Genomic DNA, 25,956 nt, shown 5'->3' on the forward strand with positions numbered 1-25,956 from the left:
AATGTTGAATCCGAGAGCGGCAGTCTTTGCCTCTATACCAAGTCGACCAAGCTGCATACGGCCGGAGATTTCCAGAAAGCTTGAATGTAGAGCCAAGACTTGCCGAACTTCACTACGTACATGCCAGCTATCCCCAGATTCTTGTAATAGGGCTGTTTAGCCCGAGTTTATGCTACGTAATACTAGTCAGTGGTTCTCGGCAGTCTACTGACCTTGCTTGACGGAAATGAGTGGGGAGCGGGTAGAAGCGACTGTGTAACTATTTTACCATGCACAAATCACCTTCATGCAGCACGAGTCTCAGATTATGATAGATTGTAACGAGTGTCCATTTATGCTATACTGGCTCAATATCCTCCTTGTCTTCATGTCATATTTGTAGCCCAATTTTCTAGGTCCTTGGCTAATCTGATATTCAGAGATCATCATCATCGCCAGTCTTCTTGCAGCAGGTCCAGCAGGGGTAGTCTCCGTCTCCCTAAAGTCTGTCAGTAAAAATCGGGCTTCATCTTTTACCAGGTAGCATACAAATTTCTTGGCGTTCTGATCAAATCGTTAGTAATAATCAATGGAGACCAGATTTCAGTATGACTTACCCAGCCTTCGGGGCATTTTGGCTCCTCGGGCCAGCAGACCTTGAGGCAGACCTCGTAGTTGTGGACATTGACGACGCCCTTGTGGTTGGGGGAGAAGGCGTGGTTGGAAGAGGGCTGGGAGACCTGGATGCGGAGGCTATACAGGTAGGGTTAGTATCGAGTTGTGGAACTGAGCAATATGGCTAGGATGGGACGTACGTGATCTCCTCGCTGTTGGACTGCTTGGCGTTGAGGGAAGACCAAGGCATGGCAGCGATGCCGTTGGCAAGGAGGAGAGTGGAAGCGATAGAGAACTTCATTTTGGAAATTTGAAAGTGTAGTGATGTAGTGTAGTGTAGTGATGTAGTGTAGTGTAGTGTAGTGTAGTGTGAAAGTGAAGCTGTTGAGGATGGTAGGATGAGAGAACAGGCGTACAGACCCTCGAACTTTATAGATTTTTCTTTCACCCAACTCAACCATCATCCTACTTATCGAGTTCATCAACATGCGCTGTGCTACATGTCCCACTCATGATCAGCAACTTGTCTGACCATTCGTTGATTTACTTACCGATGGTCCGCATGTCTCACAGGTCTGTCCTAGGAATGCTCCTCCCTGCGTCGATCAACCATGCAAGGAGGATAGAGGTGGTGGTCTGCCTAAGACGGCACGGGCAGGGAGCGGCTTGATCCCTGTTGTAAGACATGACTACGAGCGATCGACGATCCGGTCTCACTTGTGTACATCCTCGCGAGGGCCCTGATGGTAACTTTTGGTGTTGTCAGGCAGCCGCAGCTGGACGTACATAGTGCTTAGCTGAACTGAGACATTTAAGGTACTGGTGCATACATTTTGGGCAGAATTCTGGGATGAAAGGATCCCTTCGAGATTCTGATGCGAAGACTGCTGGCTGTGATTAGTGATATGTTTAAATCTAAGACTAGTAACATTTTTGTAATTCTAGAGTTTACTGTTTTAAACATATATAATCTCATCTCCGGCAGCCTTTGCTTTGGTGTGGAACCTGGGCATGGCAATGATTCCTTGGGCGAGGAAGAGGGTATACACGATAGAGAGCTTCATGTTGGATGGTTGAAGTTTTGTTCCAGTGAGAGACAAATTGATGCTGATGATAATCCGTTGAGCAATTTGATCAGGAATTTGAGTTTTTACACTGTTTTAATATGCCTAACATATGCAACTGCCGTTTGACTTCCAAATCCTCCATCTTGAGCTCCTTGGTTTCCTCGCAGCTAGCGGTTCCGGGGTAACACTTGTCTGCTGTTTGATGATCCGTCTGTACGACGACTGTGCAAGGAGGATCTACGCTCTGGAGAAGACAGAATGGGCCGAAGGGCGTTAATCTGCGAAGGAGGACTTAGATACAGACGGTCAAATCGTCTCTATACATTTACAATAGTATTATGAGCACAGAGAATTGTAGCTATAGGTGAAGATTGGATATATGTCTATTCTTCCGGGCAGGAGTTTCAATCTGCGACATTGTTCAGTGGCAGTATGGGAATGTCGCAAGACGCGGGGTTTATGTTCAACCAGTAATGCAGTGTTACAAGAGTTCAAGCGAAAGTGCCTCGATCGAGTCGCCTGCAGCGGACTATCGGAAGTCGAGATATCCGTGCTACCCATGTTTCATTTCACTGCCTTAGTGTTGAAGCCCAATGCTGCATTGAAGTTCAATTGCCACTCTTTGCGGGAGCGAGGGGGGTTTCTAGGCTCATATGCCATGGACCTTGGACTATGCAAGTGGATGACAACGACGTTCCCGAAGAAATCTAAGTTATGTTCCCAAAACTACATGAAACTTCTACTTCAGTACCTGAGATGCTGTTTTAATTATTAGATGGCTCCACATCTCTGAGAATAATACCTAAATTCATCTACATATGGCGTTTGAATACATACTCGAGGCGATGAAGTGAAAGTTTAAATAAACCCATAGTCAAGTGGAAACACAGAACTTTGTGAATCTTGCATCTTATATCTCTACTCCCCAGGTTAAAAAAGGCAGTTATGGAAGGACTAGCTGTATGGTGTTTGACTTGAAATCAAGCTCTTTGTATGCCCAAATCATCTTTTTCTTCATGCACCTCTTCTCAAAAGCGTCCCTTCCTCTCGCCCTCACACCAAACCATTCTCCCTGAAGAGTGACGTTAACCTTCTTCGCATTCTCTAACATCTTATGCCATGATACATTTGTCTGGGAGTTTCCTGGGAGCACGAAGTCGCGCTCTATAACCATATACGGATTCAGCTTAATGATAGTATCATCATCCATATGCAAGCCCTTGTGCTTCTCCTCGCGCTCTTGTGTCGCCTCCCCGAAATTCCACTTCAGCTGATCAGCATAGATCTTGAAGAGCCCATATTCGATAGCTCTCATGGTTATCGGAGACCCAGGCCCCCAGAATCTAACGTGATATGGTCCTGCGTTCTTAAGTCGAGCTCTAATGATGATTGGGTATAGGCCGATCTGTTGAATGTCCAGATCCAGCTGACGAACTGCTTCAATCTCATCTTTTGGCTGGTGCCAGCTGTGGGCCCAATCAGGTTCACCATATAGATCGTGAGGCATGGGTGGAAGGTTGCTGGTCGGCTTCACGTTTGGACCCGGAACGATATAAGGTGGGGGCTTCGGTATAAAGCCAGCCACGACAAAGTGTCCCAGAAGTCCTAGAAGATACAAGAGGGAGAGCGATATTTTGAACCTCATGACAGATACCAGGGTTTTTTGGGTTTAGAAGATTGTGTTTGTGGAGAGTTTGAGTTAAAGAGAGAAAGTTATGCGGTTGACATGTTCTGTTGAAGGACAATTGAGGACACTATATACCTAGATATAAATTTTAAAGTGGAAAGACGCTGCAATAGATTTAACTTTACTTCTAGATAGCCATGATATTAACATTCAAGGCTTCTCTGGAGGCGGAAGCTTATTCAGTGATGAGCAGTACACTGAAGCCTCGTTACCATATGAAGAGGGATCAGTGGGACGAAGAAGGCATATACATGGGGCGATTATCAGCCATCAACTTGAGCCATGAAGAGAACAGATTTTGGAAATACCGAGCTCGGAGCGCCGTTTCGCTAAGACGTTTCTAGGTGAGAGAAGGATTATCTGGGTGAATTGAAAGTTGTTCAACGCCTCGGCATTCTTACTATATAGAACTTAGCAATACCAAATCATCAAGCTTCCGCTGATTTTCTGTGATTGCAACAGGTAATATTAGACGTCATTTAAACCAAAGCAAATGTCTCGACGAAGTAGATGAAGTTAGGAATCTATATTTGTTGCACTTGGGCTTTGTGGCAGCATATGCACTGCTCATGCACTAGAAAGCTGCCAGCCCCTTGACATTGATTTGATAAATCACTAAACTCATTCATATCACGGCTGTTGCCCGTTAGGAAATAATCCCGGGAAAACACCTTCCTTCCAACCCCACAATGAGGGCCTCATAACAACCTAACTGGGAAGCAAGGAGCATCCACTCTCAACAGAGGTTGTGTTACACATAATGGAATGATTGATACCGGGTACTTTGTCTCTGCGGGCCGTCGGACAAAATTCGAGGAATGTGTATGCCGTGTCTCACTTACACAGCCGCTATGCAAGGATTTCTATCCGGCAGTGCAGTCGTAAGACATCAGTTCTTATGCAGGGAGAATCTTGATCTATGACACCACTCTATGCAGGTCGGGGACTTTCGCTCAGCTGAATAGCTCTGTGAGGCGAGAGAAGAAAACTAATGCAAGGAGGAAGACAATGGTTCAGATTCGAGATAGTCATCTTCGAGAGTTGGAGCTGAAGCGTGTCTGAGACATGATTGACCAATATTCAAGGCCCAATCATTTTCGGCTATCGAAAGACAATATTTGCAGGGCTTATCGACGGGGCACTCTAAACCCCTCCGGAGACAAGCTCCTCGACCGGTTACGCTCTCTTTCCATTCTTTCTTCTGAAGCTCTGATTTTACCACCAGTTTCAGGATCCCATATCCAACCTTCCTTAAGCCACATCCATCGCAAATAAGCCCTCAACTCTTTATCAAGTGGCACAACCCTTTTCCACTCAGGCTCAAAACCCCGCACTGCATTCAAGCCATTCCAGTCGTCGGCTGAACCCCTCAACATGTCTCGATGAAAGATCCGATAGCTATCAATGGCGTACGGACCAAGTGACGGCAAATGTGCCACTTCCCAGCCCTGTCTCACATCATCTTCATCCAAGACTTCATCCTTTCCAATGTCTAAACCATCGCCCTGCAGGGGATAATGCAGCTTTCTGTACCGCCTTGATTTATTGGGCGGTTTCTCAAGCCATGTCTTAGCGAAGGCGATGAACCGAGCGGCGCGGGAGTTGTAGAGTCCTATTGGACGGATGAGATCTGCAAGGTCGGAGAAACATGCTTCTGCGAGGTGAGTTGGTGTTGGGTACCGAGTTATGAGCTTTTGGAAAACAGGGCGGGCTTGGGATCCTCGAGTCCTGTTCCAGAGAACGGCTGCGACGAGAAGTTTGTACAGATCTCTTCCAACGGTTTCTTGGATCAGACCGAAACGCTCCTTGGAGATTGGAGGGATTCGCGATGCCGAGAGTACTACTCCAGTGGGTACTTTTCGTGGCGCTGTCTTGCGTTTCTCAACTTTGATGACTTTTGTGTCACTCACATCGTTCTTGACCATGGAGCGTGTAACACGTCGATGAGTCTGTAAAACGAGCGTATTAGTTTGGTCCTCCATGGCTTAACTGGAATAAATGACACAAATGGTATAACCAAAATTCAATTGCTTCATGAAACGTTGGGTCTCATTAAAGAGGGAGCAGTTCAATGTCGACTCCAGTAGAGCTAGGTCCATGACGCAATGGACATCTACCGGGAAAGATCCCCCGCACTGAGGAACGAGGCCAGCCACCAAGTGAGACACGAAGACTTTGTTCAACATAGGTCATTTTACTCATGAATCATGTGTAACGAGATGAAACCATTATTGGAATTTTGTGCACCGTCGTAAACGTTACACGCTCATAGTTGACACTGCATCTCCATAAACTGCGTGTTCATAACGGCGCCGTTAGTTTCATAAATCATATGACTCTATTCATTAATTATGAACATGTCACTATGCTATGAAAAATACTAAGCCTTGGTAAATCTCAAGTACGGCTTAACCTCCCTAACATCACCAAATTTCTTCTTCGCATCCTCCATCGAAATAGAAGGCGGAACAATAACATCTTCGCCAACCTGCCAATCAATCGGCGTAACAACGCCCCCCTTATCACCACTCTGAAGAGAATCAGTCACACGCAGAACCTCAGTTGAGTTCCGACCAGTTGGAGCAGGATACATCATAGTCAGTCGAATCTTCTTGGAGGGGTTGATGACAAAGACTGAGCGGATGGTGAAAGCGATGCCTTTCGCTGCGATGTTTTCGAGGTCTTCTTGGCTGAACATATCCTAGAGGAAGGCGACTTTACGGTCTGCGTCGGCGATGATGGGGAATTGGAGGTTGGTGTTTGAGACTTTTTTGATGTCGTCTACACACTTGTCGTGAGAGCTGAGATCATTGGCGCTCTAATCATGACCATTAATACTTTTACCTCTGCATGAGAATGATAACGAGAATACTTAGCAGTCCAATCATCTTCACACCTCCTCTTATCGAACTCCGGCTTCAGCTTTGCAAAGGCTCTGGTGCAGACTGGGGCGAAGTCCACAGGCAAAAGAAAAGAATCGTCCAGCTGTTTTCGATGAGCTTATGAACGTCAATCCATCCGTCAGTAGTGAGGGCCATGGCTCTGCCAAGGGCGGCAAGTTCTTGTTGTTATTTACTAGAGACTTGAAGATCAACCGGCCAAGCAAGAAATTATCCGAACTGCACGTTCCCATTCACAATCGCAGACACTTTCGGTCATCTCACCTTTCGTCTAGAACTGCCGACGTCAATGATAATTCGCAATGTCTTTCATTCGAGCCTGCTGAATGCAGCGGCAACGGACCCCTTCCCGAACCAAGAGCAAGGGAATTAGCCACCTGTAAGACTGGAACGAGACAACACGGGAAGAAGTAAATGGTTGATTGAGAATATACTTGATTCTAGGATTACCGGGAACCTACGAGGAAACAGGAGATTGGAGTGTTGTTAGAAGTGGAAAGGCCATTCACCCTCGTGGCGGCCTCAGCAGGATCTGGTACTAGGGAGCGAGGCTTTCCATTACAGCTATCTAGAGTCGAAGGCAACGGGGCGCAATCAGCTACTCTCGATCATTTTTATGTACAGTTTATTTGAATCATTTCACGTAACATTTGATAGAAGGAAGCAATTAAAACCTCCATGTAAGCTTTAGTGACATTCCCGTATTACCTACCTACAGCCTCACTATAAGGGACTCGGCGAGTGGTGGCTTCTTTTTAGTTTTAGGAGGATATGGGCAAGATATGGACACTTGAGTGAAATTGATTACCAGGATGATAAATGAGATAAAAGAAAACAAAACAAAAGAGGGTGGTAAAGAAATTAACGCCTGAGCACAAGTTAATCCGGAGCTGAAATGTTGTGTAACACACCTGCAGGTTTTTGAGACATTTTAATATCACGAATGGAACAATAATTTGCGAGAACCAAGGGACTCCCTATTAACTACCTACCTATATAAAGACCTTCCAGCGCCATCATGCTTCCTTGCGTCTTTTTACCCGTGAAAGAAGTGAGCGATTTCAGATTTGTCTACTGGACCGTTGATCACGATGTCGCTCAGCTGGTCCCGGATGTTTCTCGTCCTCCCCACTCTTGCAATCTCGGCCGCAGCACTGCCACATGAACGTCGAGAGGTCCCAGCCACTGCTGAGCCGATTATTACTCCTGTCGAGTGTCCTCACCATAACCCTGAAGTCCAGGATGGGTCAGTATATTCGGTATTTCTACTTCAGTTGGCTATTCAGAATACTTATTTGCCCACAAGGACTCTCGTCGCCCAGCTCTGGAGACAGAACTGTGACCTCGTGACAAAGTTTCTCAACAATGCATTCACTGCTGCCCAAGCGGCACAAACCTCCAAAGGGACTCTAGAGTCACTGCAATACTATTTCATAGTCCGTATTTAACCATTTACGATCCTAATTGACTTGCTGCATTTGCTTAAATCTGTTGCAGCCAGATTATTACTATCTCACCTTGACAGTCCCTCACAAGGCGTATCTCTTGAAATCCTTGGATCCGGACGAATCTGCCGCTGGCCAGACATCTGCCATCAACGAAACAGTTCTGGATATGACTTCGGACCTAGAATACGCAAGTCATTTTCGTCAGGACCTTACAAGTCCTGACCATCTCAACGTGAGCAGCACCGTCGTCAAAAACGCGAAGCTCGAGCCCGTTCTACGACAATATGTCGATTGGCTGGGAGAGAATACAAAACTCGGCTGGTATCTCTTCAGCGTATCAAGAGTCCCCTGCATCTACGTGAGAAGCCCATGGCAGCGGTGTAAACTTATGCTGACGCATTTCAGGGATGGGCTGAGATTGCGTATCAGTTAAATCAGTCGTCTAGCACAGTGAGAGGTCCGTACAGGAGCTCATTTCAGGAAAACATGAACTGATATTGTCAAGGGACAAAATTCTTCGATGAGTGGATTTCTCCGAACCTTGACTGGAGCTATGGAGCTAAGCTGTCCGGTAGATGCGAGTGGCCCGCTCTGGTGATTGCCTAACTAACTGGGAGTAGTTGAGTTGCAGGAAGTGCTGAGCGCCAACAACAACACTGAGACATTTGCTGTTGCCAATGGGCTCTTCCGCCAGGCCCTGGAATTTGAGACTGCCTTTTTTGAGAGTGCAGTGGGAAAAGTTCTCGAAGACTGAACGGAGCCTTGGTTTTGACGATATCTTGTGCTTCAGTGTGCTTTGAGGCATGACAGCAATTTGGCATGCATTCTGCTTTGGTTGCATCTGGGGCTTGTGTTTTGCTCTCTGCGCCATGGCAAGTAGTGTTGTCTGACTGCTGTCTCATACGATGATACCCATAGCTTACTTGAGGCATACATCAAAGGTTTGAAATGTCTCCATAAAGATTAAATGTTAAAATTTAGAATGATATCTTGTCCAGTCTAAGTTGATCAAGTAAATTTTCAAATTGAGATGCAATGGTGATGCCTGGCCACTTGGATTAACAGAATTTGCACCGAAAGGACGAGCTTGAGCAACGGGATCGGGACAAGGGGTGAGACAGAGTCCTTTTCGTGTCTAAGTCCTCTACTAATGGAGACTGTCTAGATGGGCCTACAGTCCAACAAGCTGCTGGGATATTGGGAAGTGAAGAATGCTGACCGTCTCAATAACTTGATTGCGAGCGCCTTTGAGCAAGCAAACTTTTCGGGCTATCCCCAAGGACCAATGAGGGCTCGGTTGAGTTGAAAGCCGTGGATGATGATAACTATGAGAATGGATGACTTTGTTCTGCCTGGATGATTGATCCTTGTCATAAAAATGAACAGATTTCTCATGGCGAGTGCCCCTCAAGCCTTTGTATCCTCTCGCAACGCCCAAGCTGTCTAAGAAGCATGCTAGGAGCTAAGGAAGCTAACTGACCTTTCTTCTATGCCCTGATGTGCGGAGACGACGGAGTGTGTCTCTTCTTGGGTGTGTCGATATGCATACAGCTCACTTGGATATAGTTCTTGCGAACGTTGGTTACGGTCATGCAGAGGCTTTTACACTTGTTTTTATATGCATAGAGAAATATGAACTACTTGTGCCGGGTATATACAAACGCACTATACCTGATCACCTTACAGTTTGCTCCCCATTTTGAGCAGCTCGCCCGTATCAACCATGGTCACGAGGGCCTTGGTGTTCAGTAATCCTGGGTGAGCCTCACTCAAGCGTTGGATTCCACACAGCTGCATGACGTTTTCCAGCTCATCTCGCAAGACTGGTGAGAATTAGTTAGCTTCGGTCAGTTATGACTTCATTGTTCTTACTCACTGTTCATCAGATGCCGCACTCCATCTTCTCCGTACATCAGAGCATAGAAGAAAGGTCGGCCGAGACAGACACCGTGCGCACCGAGACAGATGGCTTTGAAAACATCTGTGCCTCGACGAATACCCCCATCGATGAAAACACTCATTCGGGGCAAGAGCTGTGGACACTTCATGTTGATCTCAGCCAGAGTCAGGAGCGCTGGCTGCGAGGTGTCGACACCACGCCCGCCGTGATTCGATATGTAAATTCCTTCGCAGCCGCTTTCCAAGGCTTTGATGGCGTCTTCAGCACACTGTATCCCCTTTACAAAGATGGGTATTCCCAACTTTTCCTTGATGGTTTGGATCTGGGCCCATGTGACGTCCGGGTTGATTGCTGCGCTGGCGGCGCGGGACTGCTTGGTCTGTTTCTTGTTCTTTGACTCACCCTTTTCTTTCGCCATTCTCATTTCGTAACGCTCGTTGGCCTCTCGTTTACTAAATACCGGCAGATCCACAGTTACCATGACAGCCTTTGGTGAAGCACGACGAATCTCATCCAAGAGCTTGGCCAATGCTAGGGAATCTCGGGGAATGTACAGTTGGAAAAAGAAAGGATGGTTCTGGGGCAGAGCCTCAACAACCTCGCCTAGTGAATATGAGGCAAGTGTAGGCATTATGATGGTGCTTCCGGACGCAGACAGTCCCTTTGCCAACCCAACCTCGGCGGACGGGTGCGTCAGCATGGCCAAGGACGCGGGAGCGTTGAAGATAGGGACGTCGAAACGGTGACCCAGTACCGTTGTGCTTGTATCCACCTGACTAATAGGTCTACAGACTCGAGGTCTCAGAAAGACTGACTGATACATCTCGGCGTTCTTGGACACTGTGTAGCAGTCATTTGAGGCACCGGAAACGTATACCCAGGATCGTTCGTTGAGACAAGATCTTGCAGCATCTTCAAAGTCTTGCAGGTTTATGATGGAGTCAAGCGGCGGAGGACTTTTGATGAGCTTGGGGTTTTCCAAAGCCTGCTGATCCTGAGCTCGGAACAATTCTGGGACTCTTCCAATAAGTTTCGTCTCTCCAAAATAGCTCATTGCCAGCTTTGGGCCGTGGACGGAATTGTAGACTTCGGAGGCGTCTTTTCCGTGGTGCTCTTCAACGACATCTTCACCTCCGGGATGTGTTTCGGCAAAGCCGGTAACGTCCCAGACATCTCCATTAATAATTATCCAGGCATCATTGGCGTGTTTATGAAGAGAGACTTCCACTCGCGTCAAGTCTTGGCGAGTCATTATGGATGATTTAACTATGCACAAGGCCTTCCAGTATGCCAAGATATACCAGAGATGCACAGGGCGCCACTACATACTTCAATAAATAAGTACTTTGGTGGAAGTTTGGCTCTGTAGGTTCCACGTCCACTCAGCATGCGTCCTCCCATTACACGCTCGCCAGCTGACTGCATTACACCCTCTAATCACATCAAAACTTGCTTGTTAATTAGCAGCTCTACTCTGCGCTTAATTTTCCATTTGTGGCGCGAGTACGCAATGATAGATACGCGCAGGGAAAATGTCGCTGATAGACAATCCTTATGGATATTTGGATAGGAGAGGCCTAGCACTACTGTACACACTTTCTGGTCTAATTTGGTGAAACAACGAAGTCTATATAGAACGTTTTAAAGAATTGTTAATCTCTCAGACCATCCTCAAGAGCTTCCGCCATCTTTTACGGTTCCTGGGCCCTGGCACAAATGAAATGTCTTGCCATCCTTATCAATCTGCATCAACTCTCCACCTGTATGACATGCGCGCACGTCTCAGTTAGCAACAGAATCTCCTTTTCATTCGGATGAAGCATAAATTGCATGTTAGCGTAATAAAAAAAATAACCTTCAGGGATCTTTTCCCGTCGGATCTCCCGTCTATCTTAATTAAGTAATTTGTTAAAATGAGATGCAATCGTGATGCCTGGTCGGTGGTGGATTTTACACCTAAATAAACGGCTTATGGGGGGAAATACCACGGCTTTATGCTTGGTGGGCTAGACAAAAGAATGGAGTGGTGGCTCGAGCCAGTGACCCTCAGCTGAAGTTGCATTGCAATTATAGATCGAATCCAGATGGAACTCGGACATGGCTCGCTGATTAGGCACCGACTGATTGGGCAGAAAGAGGCTGACAACATCAGCATCTGCATCTGCAGCTTTTACAATTCTGCGATGTCGCCGTTGAAACTTTCCTGTTACCCTGGCAGGGCTGTTCGACTACGCCCGTAATCTTTCCATAATGCCTTCCAACATGTTTCAGTACAGACCTCTCGAGCACCTAGATTCTTTCCGACTCCTTCATCTGGAGCCTAGTCTAAGCCACAGCGCGGATCTCAAGGGCTCGTTACATCACGCTACACTCTCGGATTGTGACTATGACCTGATCGAACCCTACACTGCTTTGTCCTACGTCTGGGGTGATGCAAGCCAGAGGGGCGTGATACACCTAGGTGGTAGCGCCAAGGAGATCACTGCCAGCCTGGACGCTGCCCTCCGGGACATGCGCGACAAGAGCCGAGTTTGTCGGATATGGGCAGATGCTTTGTGCATCGATCAGTCAAATAATGCTGAAAAGGGTGTGCAAGTCACGCTCATGGGTAGGATATATTCTACTGCGCATCATACTGTAATTCATCTCGGCAAGTCGCCTCCGGGGTTTGAGAAACTGTTCATAGATCTCAAGGTTCAAAGTCAGACCACGATGCATGGGAACACGTCAGACCTTGGGCAGCTTTCATTGGCAGCGGATGAGATCGACGGTATGCGACGCGACCTACTATCAAAGCCATGGTTCCGTAGAGTCTGGGTTTTCCAGGAGCTCGTGCTTTCCACAGATGTCTGGGTTCAATGCGATAACCTGCGAATCCGGTGGCACCACTTCTGCAAGGTTGTCGACACCAAGAATGTCGTCGTGGCCATGTTACTTGACACGCTCTCTGATAGCATCGCTCAGCAGGGCCAGCCTCGAAACGCAACTCCCTTGGAGGACATGAACAGTAGACGATACGGTGCGTTTGAAGCACCACTATCTTCGCTTCTTTCCTGTCGGAGAGGAATCGGGGCCACTGATCCTCGAGATATCGTATTTGGTCACTTTGGTGTTGTTTCGGATCGAGATAGGTGTGATAGGTTTATCAAGGTCGACTACGATAGAGATCTTGCGCGCGTGTCGGTTGATACTGCTCGGTATTTCTTGGATGCCACAGGTATCGAGAGTCTCCTCTCGCATGCTATGAACCCTTCTCCCATTACCGCGCCCGGAATCCCGTCTTGGTGTCCTCGTTGGTCTAGGTCGCAGCTCTCTTGGGATACTATACACAAAGTGGGTAGGAAGTTCGGTGGTGGTGATGATAGCTCCTATGTCTCCTTTGGAGGCACTCATCGCATATTGCTATCCGCACCACCAGTCCTAGCCATTAGCGGATTTGAGGTGACCAGGATCAAGGCGTCAAGTCATGCATTTTCAAGCTGTGATGATGAAGCTAGGGCTCAAGAGGAGTCCAAGGCTGTGGCCCTCGAGCTGCTCCAAGACATAAGGTAAATACGGCTCTATCTCGAGAATAGATGACGTTTGTGGACTGACCTGTCTGTCGTCACAGATCCCTAACCAAAGATGAAGCAGCAATTTTGGACTCGTGCAAAAGAGTAGGGACCAAATATGACGAACAGAGGCAAAAGCTGTTCAGAAAGTCCTTCAAGACCTGGGTTGATGCGGCCAATGCTCAAGAGTATCCTACGGCTGGACCACGCGATGTCCAACGTATCACCGATGCTCTCATCCATCACGTCAAGAAGCCCGAAACAAGTCCGTTATCTGGCAAGAGACTTGCCATCACCTCAAGCCACCACTGTGCACTCGTCCCAGAGGAGTCCCAAGAAGGCGACATAGTGGCTATGCTTGTTGACTGCTACAAGCACGCGGTGCTGCGGCCGAAAGAAGTGAATAATTTTGATCACCTCGATAACTTAATTACGAGCGCCTTTGAGCAAGCGAACATTTCGGATTGTCCACAAGGACCAATGAGGGCACGGTTTAGAGCCGTGAATGATGATGACTATGATGAATGGATGTTGGTTTGGGAGAGAGCTGCTCAATCTTTTCCGATTCAGCATTGTTTACTTGTAGGTCAGTGCTACATTGATGAATATGTTCCTTGGAAACGGGGTCTTCCGAGATCTGGGTTCAGGGTGTTTGCTCTTCATTAGCTCGTGGTGGAGTAGTTCTAGTGGAATTCACACTGTTAACGATTGAGCATTCTATTGAGGTAGTTTTCGAGACTCAATTACCTTGGGATAACAATAAGAAATCTAGTTGACATTATAGTGGATTGTGCAATCTGTATCTAAATTAACCCATTCCATGATCTGATTTCGTGGGCTTTTTGTGACTTTTCTACTCATCATCACGTCATTATGAGCTTCCCATGAGAGTTTCGTTTGGTGGGCCTATCATCCAAAGAGATCGGCCCTCGGTTATTATTTGTGTATATCTATATTCCCGGCTCCGACTCAATTGGAGTATTCCGTCGATGTTAAAGCAAGTGTTTAACTGAATATGAAATCTACAGCTATGAAGCCACTCATCTTAGCGGGTGGAAAATCCACTCGAATGGGATTTCCGAAACATCTCCTGACCATGCCTGATGGCCGCCCTTTATATCAACACCAAATCGAGGTTTTACGCAAAGCATGCCCTGAGGCAGAGACTGTCTACATTTCTCTTGCTCAAGATTCGGAGATGGATGAGCTTCTACAGAACGCCAGCAAGGTTTCGTACGAAGCCACTCCAGGAGAAAATAGCATCGAGATTATTCTGGACCTGGAATCGAGTCAAGGGGATGAGTCGAAGGGGCCAGCAACGGGAATACTTTCTGCCTATGATTCAGATCCTGAGGCGACTTGGTTGGTTGTGGCCTGTGACTATCCTTGCATCACTCCATCTGCCCTTCAAGAATTACAATCACGCTACAAACCTCCTGTTACATGCTTTAAAAACCACGAAGGCTTCTGCGAGCCTCTCTTGGGGATATGGAGTCCAGAAGCTATCAGCCATCTCAAGGAGAACTGCAAAGCAGGAAAACTCAGTCCCAGCAAGGCTGTTCGGGAACTTGACGGTCACACGTATCTTCCTGAAGACTCGGAGGCATTACTACGAAACGTAAACATCAAGTCGGAATGGGAAGATGCGCTGAGATCACTGATAGATGAGCCGACAGACAATTTCATGGAAGAGCCTTTGGAGGTGCTGTAAAGTGATGTATTTCAGGATACCAGAGAGTCACCCATGGGATAGCAATATACCATCTGTCCCGTTTCGATGGCCTCGTTTGCCTTGATGTGAATCCAACAATTTGCCTGCACGAAAGGCGCCATCTTAGATGGCCCCAATACCCCAGCAGCCTCGTGGACTGTAAGTCCCTCGCCACCTGTCATTTGCAGAACTCCAGGTCTGAACCTGTCACAGTTGAGTCCTCTGTTGGGCGCATCCATAATGCTCTTCCGTGATGAACTACCTAGTTGGAGGTTCTCCAAGCGCGCAAGTACAGGCTTCTCCGGCTCTTGACCCAGAAGATGGCTTATATACGGGACAGTCAAGAATTTGAAGCAGGCTGCTGCTGCGCCGGGGTTACCGGGTAACCCAAAGAAAGCTACCTCACCCCAGGCAGATGGGAGTAGTGCGAAGAGAACCGGATGGCCCGGACGGACAGCTACGCCGTGGAACACGATGGTTGCACCAAGGGTTTCCAGTGCCTGACGGACGTGATCGAACTTTCCAACGGATACACCTCCACTTGTAATCATGATATCCACCGCCGATGATCCCAATCGGTCTTTTATGGTCTGAACAAGAGCATCCACTTCATCTGTAATTGAGCCGCCAAAGGTTGCATCGGCCCCGGCTTCTTTCGACGCTGCCGTCAGGTATACTCCATTGACGTCTCTGATATGAGACTTTAGAGAGGTCAATTCGTTGCCGGTCGACCAGATACAGACTCTAGGCTTCTTGCGCACCTGGGTCGTTTTAATTCCTACAGATGCGAGGGGCATGATGTGTGATGTCCCGATAGTGACTCCTTTCTTCATCACTAGATCTCCCTTCTGAATGTCTCCACCAGCGAACCGACGATTGGCGTATCTTGGTATTGGCTTGCTGATGGCGATACACGTCCCGAGCCCTGGTTCTTTTGCCGCAATCCTGATAGTGTCTTCGACCTTGACGCATGCGTCAAATACCTCTCCAAGTTCACCTTGCGGAAATCGTCCCCCAGTCATGATCTCGAAGGAAGGCTCGGGTCCATCGCGCGTATGACGCGAAGGGAGAGTGAGGGAGTCATCGCCAGCAGCGATTGTGCCTTTGACGCAAAAGAAAGCCGGGTGCTCTGCAGAAGCTAATCTTGTACTCGCTGAGCAAATTGCGTAGCCATCCATTGCGGATGTGTCGAACTCTGGTGTTGAGATGGGACTGAAGTGATCGCATGCCGAGACGCGCCCGACAGCTTCTTCAATTGGCACGACTTCATAATAATCTTTTGTTCTTCGGCTTTTTTGGACTTCCTTGGCTGTCGACTCCAATTTTGAGCGTGCGAATAAGAATGTTGTGGTCATTTTTATAGTGATGTTTTCTCAATAGCCAGCCAGCCCGGTCGGCAGTGCTAGATATTCATGATTCCTGCGCGCCGGAGATGCATTGTCTCGATGCGGATCATGATAGCCAAACCAAACACGCTAATAAATCTTTGACATTTAACTCGTCAATGAAATTACTATTTATCACGGAAACAGTCATTTACGTCACTGGCAACGTCAGGCTAGCATCATCCTGTCAACATGACAATCGTCGATGCGCTCTTGACGAATTATCCTCGGTACCACTTTGTCGGTAAGGCCCAGTCATTTGCGTCGCATTACGAATTTTCTGGGGGAGCTGTCAACGCCTAGAAATTCTTACCGATTTATCTTGCTGTCCATCTGCCTCTAGTAACTTGGCAAATCTCGGACGAGCACCCTGAGTTGATGAACGACGTTAAGATGGATACGTGCAGTGAAGCTCCCTCGATATGCTCGCGAGACTCGATTGAAGATATTTGGGGGCCGAGAACACCGTATGTTCATCAGTGGCCTACGAGGGTTGATCATGCTTGTGATGAGGAGCCGGAGAAATGGGTGCAGAGTGCATGTGTGCTGTGCAGGTAAGCAACTGGCTACAGTCATATTTGAGAATTGTTCTAACAGTAGATATCTAGTAATGGCTGTGGGCTTGACATTGGTGTAAAAGATGGCAAGGTCGTCGGTGTGAGAGGCCGTGCCACTGACCGTGTCAACAAAGGGAGACTGGGCCCCAAAGGTCTCAATGGGTGAGCCAGGACTAGAGACTTACTCAAACTTCAGTTGCTAATGTTTATTATTCAGGTGGAAGGCAATCAACAGCAAAGAACGGCTCACTCATCCCCTGATCCGCCGAAACGGCAAGCTAGAGCGCGCAACTTGGGATGAAGCCATGGATCTCATTGTCAAAAAGTCAAAACAACTCGTTGAGAAACTCACAGCCCATAGTATCGCTTTCTACACCAGTGGGCAGCTATTTCTTGAGGAATACTATGTTCTTGCCTTGATTGGAAAAGCTGGACTGAACACCCTTCACATGTGAGCATCTCATTGTTCCCCAGAGGAAGAAGGTAGACTAATGCAGTTTTATAGGGATGGTAACACCAGACTCTGCACTGCAACAGCGGCAGCTTCAATGAGAGAGTCATTTGGGTCCGATGGACAGCCTGGTTCTTACACTGATATCGACTACACGGATTGCCTCTTCATGGTAGGGCATAACATGGCAGCTACCCAGACTGTGCTTTGGTCAAGAGTTCTCGATCGACTTGCTGGCCCAACTCCCCCAAAGTTGATCGTCGTGGATCCGAGATACAGTGAGAGTGCTTCCAAAGCTACACTGCACTTGGCCCCAAAGATCGGTACCAATCTCGCGCTGCTGAACGGTATTCAGCATCTCATGTTCAAGAACGGCTGGATCAACGAAGCTTATGTCTCAAAGCATGTCGTCGGTCTTGAAACTCTAAGAAGCACAGTTGAAGGCTACAATCCGGAGAGAGTTGCAGAAATCACCGGTGTTCCAGCAAGCAAGATTGAAGAGGCTGCTAGTATCCTCGGCCAAACGCCAAGTCTTCTCTCTTCAGCTCTTCAAGGTGTCTATCAGTCCAATCAAGCGACAGCTAGCGCGTGTCAAATCAACAATATTCACCTCCTTCGCGGTCTCATTGGTAAGGCAGGGAGTGGTATCTTCCAGATGAATGGTCAACCAACTGCTCAGAATAACCGCGAGACCGGCTGTGATGGCGAGTTCCCTGGGTTCAGAAACCACCAGAACGCTAAGCATATGCAAGAACTGGCAGACTTGTGGAATATCAACAACATCCAGGTGCCGCACTGGAATGAGCCTACTCATATCCATAACATGTTGACATTCATGGAGAAGGGCTCTATTCGAATGGTTTGGGTTTCTGGGACGAATCCCCTCGTCAGCTTGCCCAACCTTCCCAAAGTTCGAGATGTATTTACTCAACCGGAGCTCTTTGTCATCTGCCAGGATATCTACATGACTGAGACAGCTTCTATCGCTGATGTTGTCCTCCCAGCTGCTCAGTGGGGCGAGAAGACAGGATGCTTCACAAACGTTGACCGAACGGTGCATTTGTCTCACAAAGCCGTTGAACCGCCTGGAGAGGCGAAGCCAGATCTTGAAATCTTTCTAGACTATAGTCGTCGCATGGAGTTCAAGAATAAAGAAGACGAGCCTCTCACTCCGTGGACGGAACCAGAGGAAGTCTTTGAGGCGTGGAAACGTCTATCTGCAGGCAGACCTTGCGATTACACAGGCATGTCTTATGCGAAGCTAACAGGCGGTTCTGGTATCCAGTGGCCTTGCAACGACCAGTATCCCGTTGGCAAAGAGCGACTCTTCGACGACGGTGTCTTCTTTACAGACATTGACTACTGCGAAAGTTATGGTCATGATCTACAGACTGGTGTGCCATATTCCGAAGAGTACTACAAAGAACTCAGGCCAGCTGGTCGTGCAATTCTCAAGACGTGCGACTATATACCCCCATATGAAGATCCGGATCATGAGTACCCTTTGAGGCTTTCGACAGGACGGAATGTGTATCATTTCCATACCAGGACCAAAACAGGGAGAACTGCACTGCAGAAAGCGTGTCCCGAGCCTGAGATCCGAATATCTGAGAAGGATGCTGAGACTTATGATGTTAAAACAGGAGACATGGTGGTAATCAAGTCCAGGCGGGGCGAGGTTGAGATGAAGGTGAAAGTCGGCAAGATTTCTCAAGGACAAGCTTTCATCCCGTTCCATTTTGGATACTGGGACACAAAGGATGGAAGGGCACGAGCCGCAAATGAGCTCACGATCAGTATGTTATCCAGCAGTACACCGACGTTATAGCTGACAGTTTTGTAGCCGAATGGGACCCCATATCGAAGCAGCCGACCTTCAAATCTGGTGCAATATCCATCGAAAAGGTCCCAGATGATCGCCCAACGGCAAAGGAACGGCAATCGGAAGCTTTGGCAAAAGCAGAACAGAACGACGCAAGCAATTCGAACGTCACAGAGAGTGATCTCAACAACCGCGAGCGTGAATTGGAGACTTGGCTAGGCGAAACCTACGAATCAATTCTCCTCCTGCGCGACATCACAGAACAGCTGCTAGATCATCTAGTAGCCGACTCAGAAGCTCACTCCGGCGTTCGAATTCTCATCCAAATCACCAAAGACACAACCAAACGCCTCAAACCACAGGTTGATAAATTCGGTGAGAACCAAGCCCGTGGTAGACACGCCGCTCATACGCTGCGCGACTCATTATTCCCCAAGAGCGATGATACACCAAGTCAACTACAAGTGTTGGAAGCGCTGCGAAGTCTGCAGGTGTACTTGGCTCATCTGCGCGTTGGGCTGGAAGCGCTGAACCCTGTTAGTCAAGCGATATGGGATAAGGAGTTCTTCCAGGCGGTGCTGTATGCGATTTCGCAGGTTAAGAGGATGCAGGATTGGGTGACGACGCAGATCAAGGTTAGGGCTCCTCAGGCGCTTTTAGTGCCCTGCAAGGTCGATTAGTTAGGTTAGATAAGTTTATTGTCTCAGTGTGAGCATTTTATGAGGTCAAGCTAGTCTATGATAGCGGTCATATGGTGACGCCATGATCTCACTTCCAAGTTTTCGGGCAGATAAGCGATGGGTCCAGTCTGTTGGTAAATATGGGTCGTGGACCCGAAGCCAAGGCGCTGGGTCATTCTTCTTTCTGCCATAACAAGAGTCTTGGTATTCTTCACATCCTAGCCATTTATAATTATAATCTCTGTATTAAATCTCTTCAAATATGGCTCCAGTCTCAACACCTCAACCAACTGCTCAGCCTGCAGATATAAATCAGCAGGGATACACCCCCGAGTCCATGGAAATGGTTCAACCACGAGCAGACGAGCCTACAGGTATGTTTTGGCAATATTCCAAGTTTGAAATTGTTATAAAGAGCTAATAATTCGCTCGTTTAGATACACAGCAGCTTCAAGGAAACCCGGAGCCTGAGCTCAGTCTAAGAGGCGGTGAAGACTGTGACGGCTGGTGTCGTGGCCGATTCTGCTTTATTATTCCCTGCCCTATACCTATCAAGTGTTGCTTCATTCCCCTATGATCAGATGCCTCTTTCTTTTTTCTTCTTTCTTTCTTTTTAATTAGTGTTGGGATAGGTATACTGTTGACAATTTCACGACTTGCGCTCTATATCTTGAGGATTACTTTCATTATTATCTAGCTTCGTACTTCACTGGGTAATGTGTACTTGACTTAATCCACAAGACCTGTAACCATGATCTCTACTATCAACATGTGTTTCCAAGCTATCAAATATAGAGAAGATTGACTAAAGGCTGATGCGTCGTATCTACTGATCTACCGTCAATCTGACAGGGATTCAAGGCGCCTTTCCGATTCGCTATCCCGACTCCATTTTAAGCGCCGATGTCTGACACGCGGACAACATCATGGGGAACAAGACATGGGTGCTCATATTCTCACATATCATCTCTTAATTACAATGATCCGGGATGGCATCGCGTTTCTTGTATCTCCCCTTACATGGTGACGAGATCCGCGTTCTCAAGATCGAGCCCATTGAGGACATAACCAGCACCACCAAGCGCCATCCAATAATATGCTCACTTGAACATGTTTCTTTGCCAGCGGCAGGACAAGAATCTTCCTCCCAACAGTTCAAAGGGACCGGAAGAACGTGGCCTGAGCTTTCTGTGACACCCGACACCAATGCGCTCTTCAAGAATGGCAAAGATCCGCATGCATGTGAAGACAGCACGAGCTCTACAAGTGAAGAAGTTCTCACTGCTGAAGATGATCTACAATGGAGACACGAATGGGGCGATTTTATTGCTTTGTCATATGTATGGGGATATCCAAAGAGAAAAGAAGGAGAGCCTCCGTATCTCATCACGGTTGACGGCGTTGCTTTTGAAGTTGGACCAAACTTGTACTTTGCTCTGACGCAACTGAGTCGAAGTATGAGAATTCTACAAGGGTTCAAAGTCTGGATCGATGCAATATGTATTAACCAGGCTGATCTTGATGAGCGCAGCCAGCAAGTCACTCGAATGCGTGATATTTACCAGTCAGCGTGGCAGGTAGTGATATGGCTCGGCCCAAAAGAGCACGATAGCTCACTGGCTATATCAGCGCTGTACTGGTTAGCCTGTGAGTCAGAACGAGAGAAGCCAATGGAGAGCTTCTACTATGAAGAGTTCTCGGTTGACTTGCGCCCTCTCGTTATCATATGGCCCAGATACAAAAGTTCGATGAAGAAGGATGTTTACAGGGCACTATTTCACTTTTTCACAAGGCCATATTGGCGCCGAATGTGGATAGTACAAGAAGTCGCAATGGGCAACATGAACAGTCCTGTTCTTTGCGGCGAAGCATGTATTTCATGGATTGATCTTTACAAAGCTGTGGGCATAATCGCTGCAGATGAGTCGAGATTCGGCCGCGAAATTCTTGAGACTGTTCAACCTCGTATCCTGCCAGCATGGTCATTTGAGTTCGCCCGAGACAGACTCCTGCATGAAAGAACTTGGGCGCCGGAACGAATGTGGAAGATTCATCAGACCATGACGAAGATCCAAAACAACCAAAGGGTTACGTCTACATCAGCTGAATGGGGAGAGCTTGTACGAGCACTGAATCTTGCGCGTGATTCCCTTGTTACGGAAGAGAAGGATAGGGTTTATGGTATTCTCGGTATCAAAGCCATTGCCGATAGGGTTCATATCGAACCCGACTATAAACTGTCCCTATCAGCCATTTATACCAACTTTACAGAGGAGCTCTTGTCGAAAGGAGATCTGAACATTCTCCGCCTAGCTTCTGGTCATGGTGGCTATATCCCGTTCAAGAGAACCTCAGATAATCTGCCTCCACCTGTGCGAAATCGCTCTATCGCACCGGTTTTACTATCCATGCTTGATACTGTTACCAGACTACAGGATAAGACTCCGGTTGGGATGCCTTGTGAGCATAACCTTTCTTCTTGGGCGATATGCTGGTCCTGCTCACCGGCGCCAACTGCACAGCTTCGAGGGATGTACCAAGCGGACAGAAATCTTGGTTCTGCGATGCCAATGCCAGTGATTACAAATAAGGCTCTCACCGTGAAAGGGATCGTTATAGATACCATCACTTCATTGAGCGCATTCCATATCGACGAATGCAATGACCGCTTTCCTGACAGCAGCCTTGCCTCGAATTGCAATATCTACGGAGACATAGAGCAAACACGAGAGGCGCTGTGGCGGACTATAGTGGCTGATACAATTGCAGAAGAGAGCGATCGGGCACCAGAGACTTACTCGTGGCTTCTTGATCACAAGCTATGGCAAAGAGGCGTTGCTGGCGTGTACACGTATGGGTTCGGGCTGCATGACTTTATGGCACGAAATCAACATCTCCGTCTATGCGGTTACACTTTGGAGCAGTTGATATTTGGGCACAAAAAATGGCTTACGAAATTGAGGATGACTGTTGGTGATAATTACTATAACTCAACGGAGACGCAGCGGGAGGCTTTGTCGTGGGCGATTAATGCGATGGCGTGGAGACGATTGTTTGGGACGCAGAATGGCAGAATGGGATTGGGGACATGTGCAGCCGAGATCAACGATAAAATTGTTCTCTTGAGAGGTTGCAATACGCCACTTATCCTCCGAGAATTCAACGGAGGCTGGAAGCTCATCGGGGAGTGTTATACTCATGGCGTTATGTACGGCGAAGTAACAGCCAAGGAGGATGAACTTGTAGATATCACGATTTAACGACCAGTAGCATAATGAGTATCATGAACATATCTATATGAAGTCTAACGCCTGAATGTACTCTATCACCACTGAAAACTCTCCTCGAAGTACTCTACCCTCATAACTCCATTTCTTAACAAATCAGCAACTGTCTTTCGCGCATCGTCCGCCATCTGCGCCGGTCCACACGCCACAATCGCGAGACTCTCACCCAATATCTCTTCACTTCTCCTCCTCACCACATCCGAAGCATCTATCCTTCCTCTTCGCAAGGTAACCTGCGACGGCCACTCGCTTAGTTCATCCTGCGGTGTATGTGTCGTAAGATGTATCTCAACGCTGAGATTTGTGCTTCCCAAAGCATCAGCAATGTCTGTTTGTAGGACATCAAGTGCGAAGGCAGGTTCGCGAACGGCCCAGTGAATTTTCACGGAGCGAGGGGCCGTTGAGCCGGTGAGGAGTTGGAGGTATGATAGGGGAACAACGATGCCGCTGCCACCGACGATGAAGGTTACGTTGTCGAAGAGATGAAGGGGACGAGTGTGACCATACGGACCGTCGATGAGGACGCGAAGGGGGACACTTTTTGGCCAGACTGCTGACGCGGTGTCGCGAAGTCTGGAAGTGAAGCCGTCGTAGGGACGTATTAGAAATGTCATTGTGCGAGAGTCGCTGAGTATGTCTTGTGAGTCAACGGGTTCAGAGCTTTGCTCAGCAACAGTGCCGTCGAGGAGAGGAACTTGTTCGCCAAGGAGCTTCGAAGCACGTTGGCCTTCATCTGTGACCATTGCCACGGTAAAGGGGTGACTTTCCCAGCATCGAGGTCCGTTGAGAACATGGATGTAGTAGAATGTTCCTGGAGCTGGTTTGTACAGACTGCTTGACCAGGGAACGACAAGTCTAACAATGTTGGAGGATGGATGGTAAATGGAAGTGGCCCATGTATCCCAGAGTTTGGGGTTGAAAGCTGCGATGCGTAGAGCTCGGATGACGCGGTCACCGACCCAGATGAAGCAGGGGACCCAGAAGAATATGTCGTATTCGCCTTGAAAGATGGAGACATGACTATTTTGTTAGTGAAGCTTGTTGCGAGTGAGAGTATTGGACTTACGCAAGCATTGTGATGAGGAGGATTATTGACATGATAATATGTACGACCAAGAATAACTCGTACTGCTGACGTCGGATCCAGTAGAAAGATGCCCCCACGAGAAGAGACATGACGATGGTTGCCTGGGCATGTCAGATAAAATTGCCAGCCAACAATGGGAGAAAACATACCACTTCGCCAACCCACCAGAACATATAGTTCCACCAGAATAGATAATACTCCCAGCCTCCCTCTAATACATAGTTAGCATGAAAATAGTCCACAACAAGAGGTATAACGAACCCAAGACAATCAACCAGGTATACCCGATAGAGTGAACAATTGCTTGAAGAGTTGCAATTCGCGCAACCCATCGATGAAAGTTATTGTACGTTCCAAAGTCCCAACCAGTTAGCCACATGAGGAGATTATTCCTCATACCAAAGAGCCAAATCACTGGGAAGTTGGCCCACGAGATAATACCCGTGCGATCTGAGACATAACGAAGAAGCTGTTTCGCCGTCGATGGAAAGCTGCAGCAATGTGAGTCCCGAGCCATTATTAACCAAGGACGATTGGTACTTACTACATATTGACTGGCACGATTCTGTATCCAAGGATGCTCAACGCGATGTTGAGAAGGAGGAAAGCAAACAAGGTCCAAGACTGTATCTGGGGAGGGACAGTTCCCCAGCCGACTTTCTGCGCGCATCGATCTCCAATAAAAGCTGGGACAGCGATGCGGTTAAGTGCCCAATTGTAAAAGTTCCAGAGTCGGCCGCCGGACTTTGGAGAATAGTTGCGAAGCATTTGCAGATTGGCGATATGAAGGATTGCGTGGTTCAAGACGCCGATAGCTACTACGACGATCCAGAAGGTGATCATGGCGCGCCTATTAATATTTAGCACTCTGGCTGACATACCCGAGGATGTTCCTACCCGTAGACATCATGGTAAGTATACGTATACGCCACAGAGTCCTGCATCACAATCAGTTTCGCTCAACCTTCACTCTCAGATTACCTACCAAAGTATCCCACCAGATCCCAAACCAATGCTCAGAAGGCACGACAACCTCTCTAAACAAAACACCCTCATCCGTCTCATTCTGCTCAAATCTTCTCACTCCCTTGACATCTTCGGCTGTATAATTCGAAATCACGTCAAACGGCGGTAAAACAATATGCGCCTGCTCCCGACACGTCTCATTGTACGGCCCCAGCCCTACCTCTCTCGCTCCAGGCGTGCAATATACATCAACACACAAATACAATGATAATATTGCTTTGGGGCTGTAGCAGGTTTTGGTAAAACCCGTTTGGTTCCGCAGCACGTCGTCGAAATGCACGGGCTTTAGGCAGGCGAAACACGCGTCGTAGCATACCCGCTCAGGAGATCTGTCCTCGGCTGCAAGGGAAAGCGTCCATAGTGAGAGATTGATGAGCAGCGCGCCCAGAGAAGGTGCGAATTTCATGGCGCCGCCGCTGGGCTGATCAAAGATAAAGAGAGGCAGGGGTTTAAGTTGAGCGGTTTATCAGATCTAAAATCATGATCAGATAAGAGCAAGACGTCACGTGTGATAGTGGAGCTTTCAAAAGTTCCAGGATCCGGTTTTACCCTCAGATGACTTGGTACCTTACGTATCCTCTGTATATGAAGGTTGCACTAGGCTAAATGGGGCTAGTTTATTGATCCAAATATGTGGTAGTCTTAATAGTCGAATTCCTGCCTAATTGCTCGTTTTGATGACTAGTCAGACTACGCTACACCCATTGGGAATAGCTTCGTTTACTCTATGCTTTACCACTATCACTATTTCTAAACCCGTGTTCTACACTCTTCTGGCCCTGGATATCTCCATAAAGAGCAGC

General features: G+C 47.7%; 14 protein-coding genes across 17 annotated transcripts; 6 read left to right on the forward strand and 8 right to left on the reverse strand.

Annotated features, from left to right (window-relative positions):
- Positions 1-415: 415 nt before the first annotated feature.
- FOXG_02787 (uncharacterized protein) lies at positions 416-958 on the reverse strand (the record flags this gene model as incomplete). Its single annotated transcript, XM_018380250.1, has 4 exons — positions 795-958; positions 597-732; positions 529-543; positions 416-478 (listed from the first exon to the last, which is right to left on the reverse strand). Exons 1-4 carry the CDS (start codon positions 893-895, stop codon positions 416-418), a joined length of 315 nt encoding a protein of 104 aa, XP_018236475.1. The 5' UTR covers positions 896-958.
- A 592-nt stretch (positions 959-1,550) lies between these two features.
- FOXG_18404 (uncharacterized protein) lies at positions 1,551-1,658 on the reverse strand (the record flags this gene model as incomplete). The annotated part of the gene is made up of 1 exon (XM_018398478.1): positions 1,551-1,658. One exon carries the CDS (start codon positions 1,656-1,658, stop codon positions 1,551-1,553), a length of 108 nt encoding a protein of 35 aa, XP_018236476.1.
- Positions 1,659-2,604: 946 nt separating this feature from the next.
- Positions 2,605-3,168, reverse strand: FOXG_02788 (uncharacterized protein; the record flags this gene model as incomplete). The annotated part of the gene is made up of 1 exon (XM_018380251.1): positions 2,605-3,168. The coding sequence occupies one exon, from the start codon at positions 3,166-3,168 to the stop codon at positions 2,605-2,607; it is 564 nt and encodes a 187-aa protein (XP_018236477.1).
- Positions 3,169-4,249: 1,081 nt separating this feature from the next.
- Positions 4,250-5,407, reverse strand: FOXG_02789 (uncharacterized protein). The gene has a single exon (XM_018380252.1). It carries the CDS (start codon positions 5,328-5,330, stop codon positions 4,476-4,478), a length of 855 nt encoding a protein of 284 aa, XP_018236478.1. The 5' UTR covers positions 5,331-5,407; the 3' UTR covers positions 4,250-4,475.
- Positions 5,408-5,728: 321 nt separating this feature from the next.
- FOXG_02790 (peroxiredoxin (alkyl hydroperoxide reductase subunit C)) lies at positions 5,729-6,046 on the reverse strand (the record flags this gene model as incomplete). The annotated part of the gene is made up of 1 exon (XM_018380253.1): positions 5,729-6,046. One exon carries the CDS (start codon positions 6,044-6,046, stop codon positions 5,729-5,731), a length of 318 nt encoding a protein of 105 aa, XP_018236479.1.
- A 1,212-nt stretch (positions 6,047-7,258) lies between these two features.
- FOXG_02791 (uncharacterized protein) lies at positions 7,259-8,693 on the forward strand. 4 transcript variants are annotated; one of them, XM_018380255.1, is made up of 6 exons: positions 7,259-7,494; positions 7,555-7,684; positions 7,746-8,054; positions 8,102-8,153; positions 8,202-8,267; positions 8,317-8,693. In XM_018380255.1, exons 1-6 carry the CDS (start codon positions 7,340-7,342, stop codon positions 8,448-8,450), a joined length of 846 nt encoding a protein of 281 aa, XP_018236481.1. In that variant the 5' UTR covers positions 7,259-7,339; the 3' UTR covers positions 8,451-8,693. The 4 variants fall into 4 exon arrangements, with proteins under 4 accessions (XP_018236481.1, XP_018236480.1, XP_018236483.1 ...); XM_018380254.1 differs by having other exon boundaries at positions 7,259-7,684; XM_018380257.1 differs by having other exon boundaries at positions 8,102-8,267.
- Positions 8,694-9,277: 584 nt separating this feature from the next.
- FOXG_02792 (uncharacterized protein) lies at positions 9,278-10,914 on the reverse strand. Its single transcript, XM_018380258.1, has 2 exons — positions 9,573-10,914; positions 9,278-9,519 (listed from the first exon to the last, which is right to left on the reverse strand). The coding sequence occupies exons 1-2, from the start codon at positions 10,846-10,848 to the stop codon at positions 9,377-9,379; spliced, it is 1,419 nt and encodes a 472-aa protein (XP_018236484.1). The 5' UTR covers positions 10,849-10,914; the 3' UTR covers positions 9,278-9,376.
- Positions 10,915-11,846: 932 nt separating this feature from the next.
- On the forward strand, positions 11,847-13,554 carry FOXG_02793 (uncharacterized protein; the record flags this gene model as incomplete). The annotated part of the gene is made up of 3 exons (XM_018380259.1): positions 11,847-13,144; positions 13,207-13,412; positions 13,523-13,554. 3 exons carry the CDS (start codon positions 11,847-11,849, stop codon positions 13,552-13,554), a joined length of 1,536 nt encoding a protein of 511 aa, XP_018236485.1.
- A 596-nt stretch (positions 13,555-14,150) lies between these two features.
- Positions 14,151-14,858, forward strand: FOXG_18405 (uncharacterized protein; the record flags this gene model as incomplete). The annotated part of the gene is made up of 1 exon (XM_018398479.1): positions 14,151-14,858. The coding sequence occupies exon 1, from the start codon at positions 14,163-14,165 to the stop codon at positions 14,856-14,858; it is 696 nt and encodes a 231-aa protein (XP_018236486.1). The 5' UTR covers positions 14,151-14,162.
- Positions 14,859-14,869: 11 nt separating this feature from the next.
- On the reverse strand, positions 14,870-16,213 carry FOXG_02794 (uncharacterized protein; the record flags this gene model as incomplete). Its single annotated transcript, XM_018380260.1, has 2 exons — positions 14,870-15,559; positions 15,620-16,213. The coding sequence occupies 2 exons, from the start codon at positions 16,211-16,213 to the stop codon at positions 14,870-14,872; spliced, it is 1,284 nt and encodes a 427-aa protein (XP_018236487.1).
- Positions 16,214-16,636: 423 nt separating this feature from the next.
- FOXG_02795 (nitrate reductase-like protein) lies at positions 16,637-19,753 on the forward strand (the record flags this gene model as incomplete). Its single annotated transcript, XM_018380261.1, has 5 exons — positions 16,637-16,797; positions 16,852-16,962; positions 17,018-17,251; positions 17,306-19,047; positions 19,095-19,753. The coding sequence occupies 5 exons, from the start codon at positions 16,637-16,639 to the stop codon at positions 19,751-19,753; spliced, it is 2,907 nt and encodes a 968-aa protein (XP_018236488.1).
- A 262-nt stretch (positions 19,754-20,015) lies between these two features.
- FOXG_18406 (uncharacterized protein) lies at positions 20,016-20,330 on the forward strand (the record flags this gene model as incomplete). The annotated part of the gene is made up of 2 exons (XM_018398480.1): positions 20,016-20,127; positions 20,191-20,330. The coding sequence occupies 2 exons, from the start codon at positions 20,016-20,018 to the stop codon at positions 20,328-20,330; spliced, it is 252 nt and encodes an 83-aa protein (XP_018236489.1).
- A 412-nt stretch (positions 20,331-20,742) lies between these two features.
- Positions 20,743-23,013, forward strand: FOXG_02796 (uncharacterized protein; the record flags this gene model as incomplete). Its single annotated transcript, XM_018380262.1, has 1 exon — positions 20,743-23,013. One exon carries the CDS (start codon positions 20,743-20,745, stop codon positions 23,011-23,013), a length of 2,271 nt encoding a protein of 756 aa, XP_018236490.1.
- FOXG_02797 (uncharacterized protein) lies at positions 23,003-25,608 on the reverse strand. Its single transcript, XM_018380263.1, has 7 exons — positions 25,113-25,608; positions 25,025-25,065; positions 24,672-24,977; positions 24,389-24,618; positions 24,277-24,338; positions 24,107-24,228; positions 23,003-24,060 (listed from the first exon to the last, which is right to left on the reverse strand). The coding sequence occupies exons 1-7, from the start codon at positions 25,557-25,559 to the stop codon at positions 23,079-23,081; spliced, it is 2,190 nt and encodes a 729-aa protein (XP_018236491.1). The 5' UTR covers positions 25,560-25,608; the 3' UTR covers positions 23,003-23,078.
- Positions 25,609-25,956: the final 348 nt, after the last annotated feature.

This window comes from Fusarium oxysporum, chromosome 8, assembly GCF_000149955.1.
Source record: "Fusarium oxysporum f. sp. lycopersici 4287 chromosome 8, whole genome shotgun sequence".
Taxonomy (NCBI): Eukaryota; Fungi; Ascomycota; class Sordariomycetes; order Hypocreales; family Nectriaceae; genus Fusarium; species Fusarium oxysporum.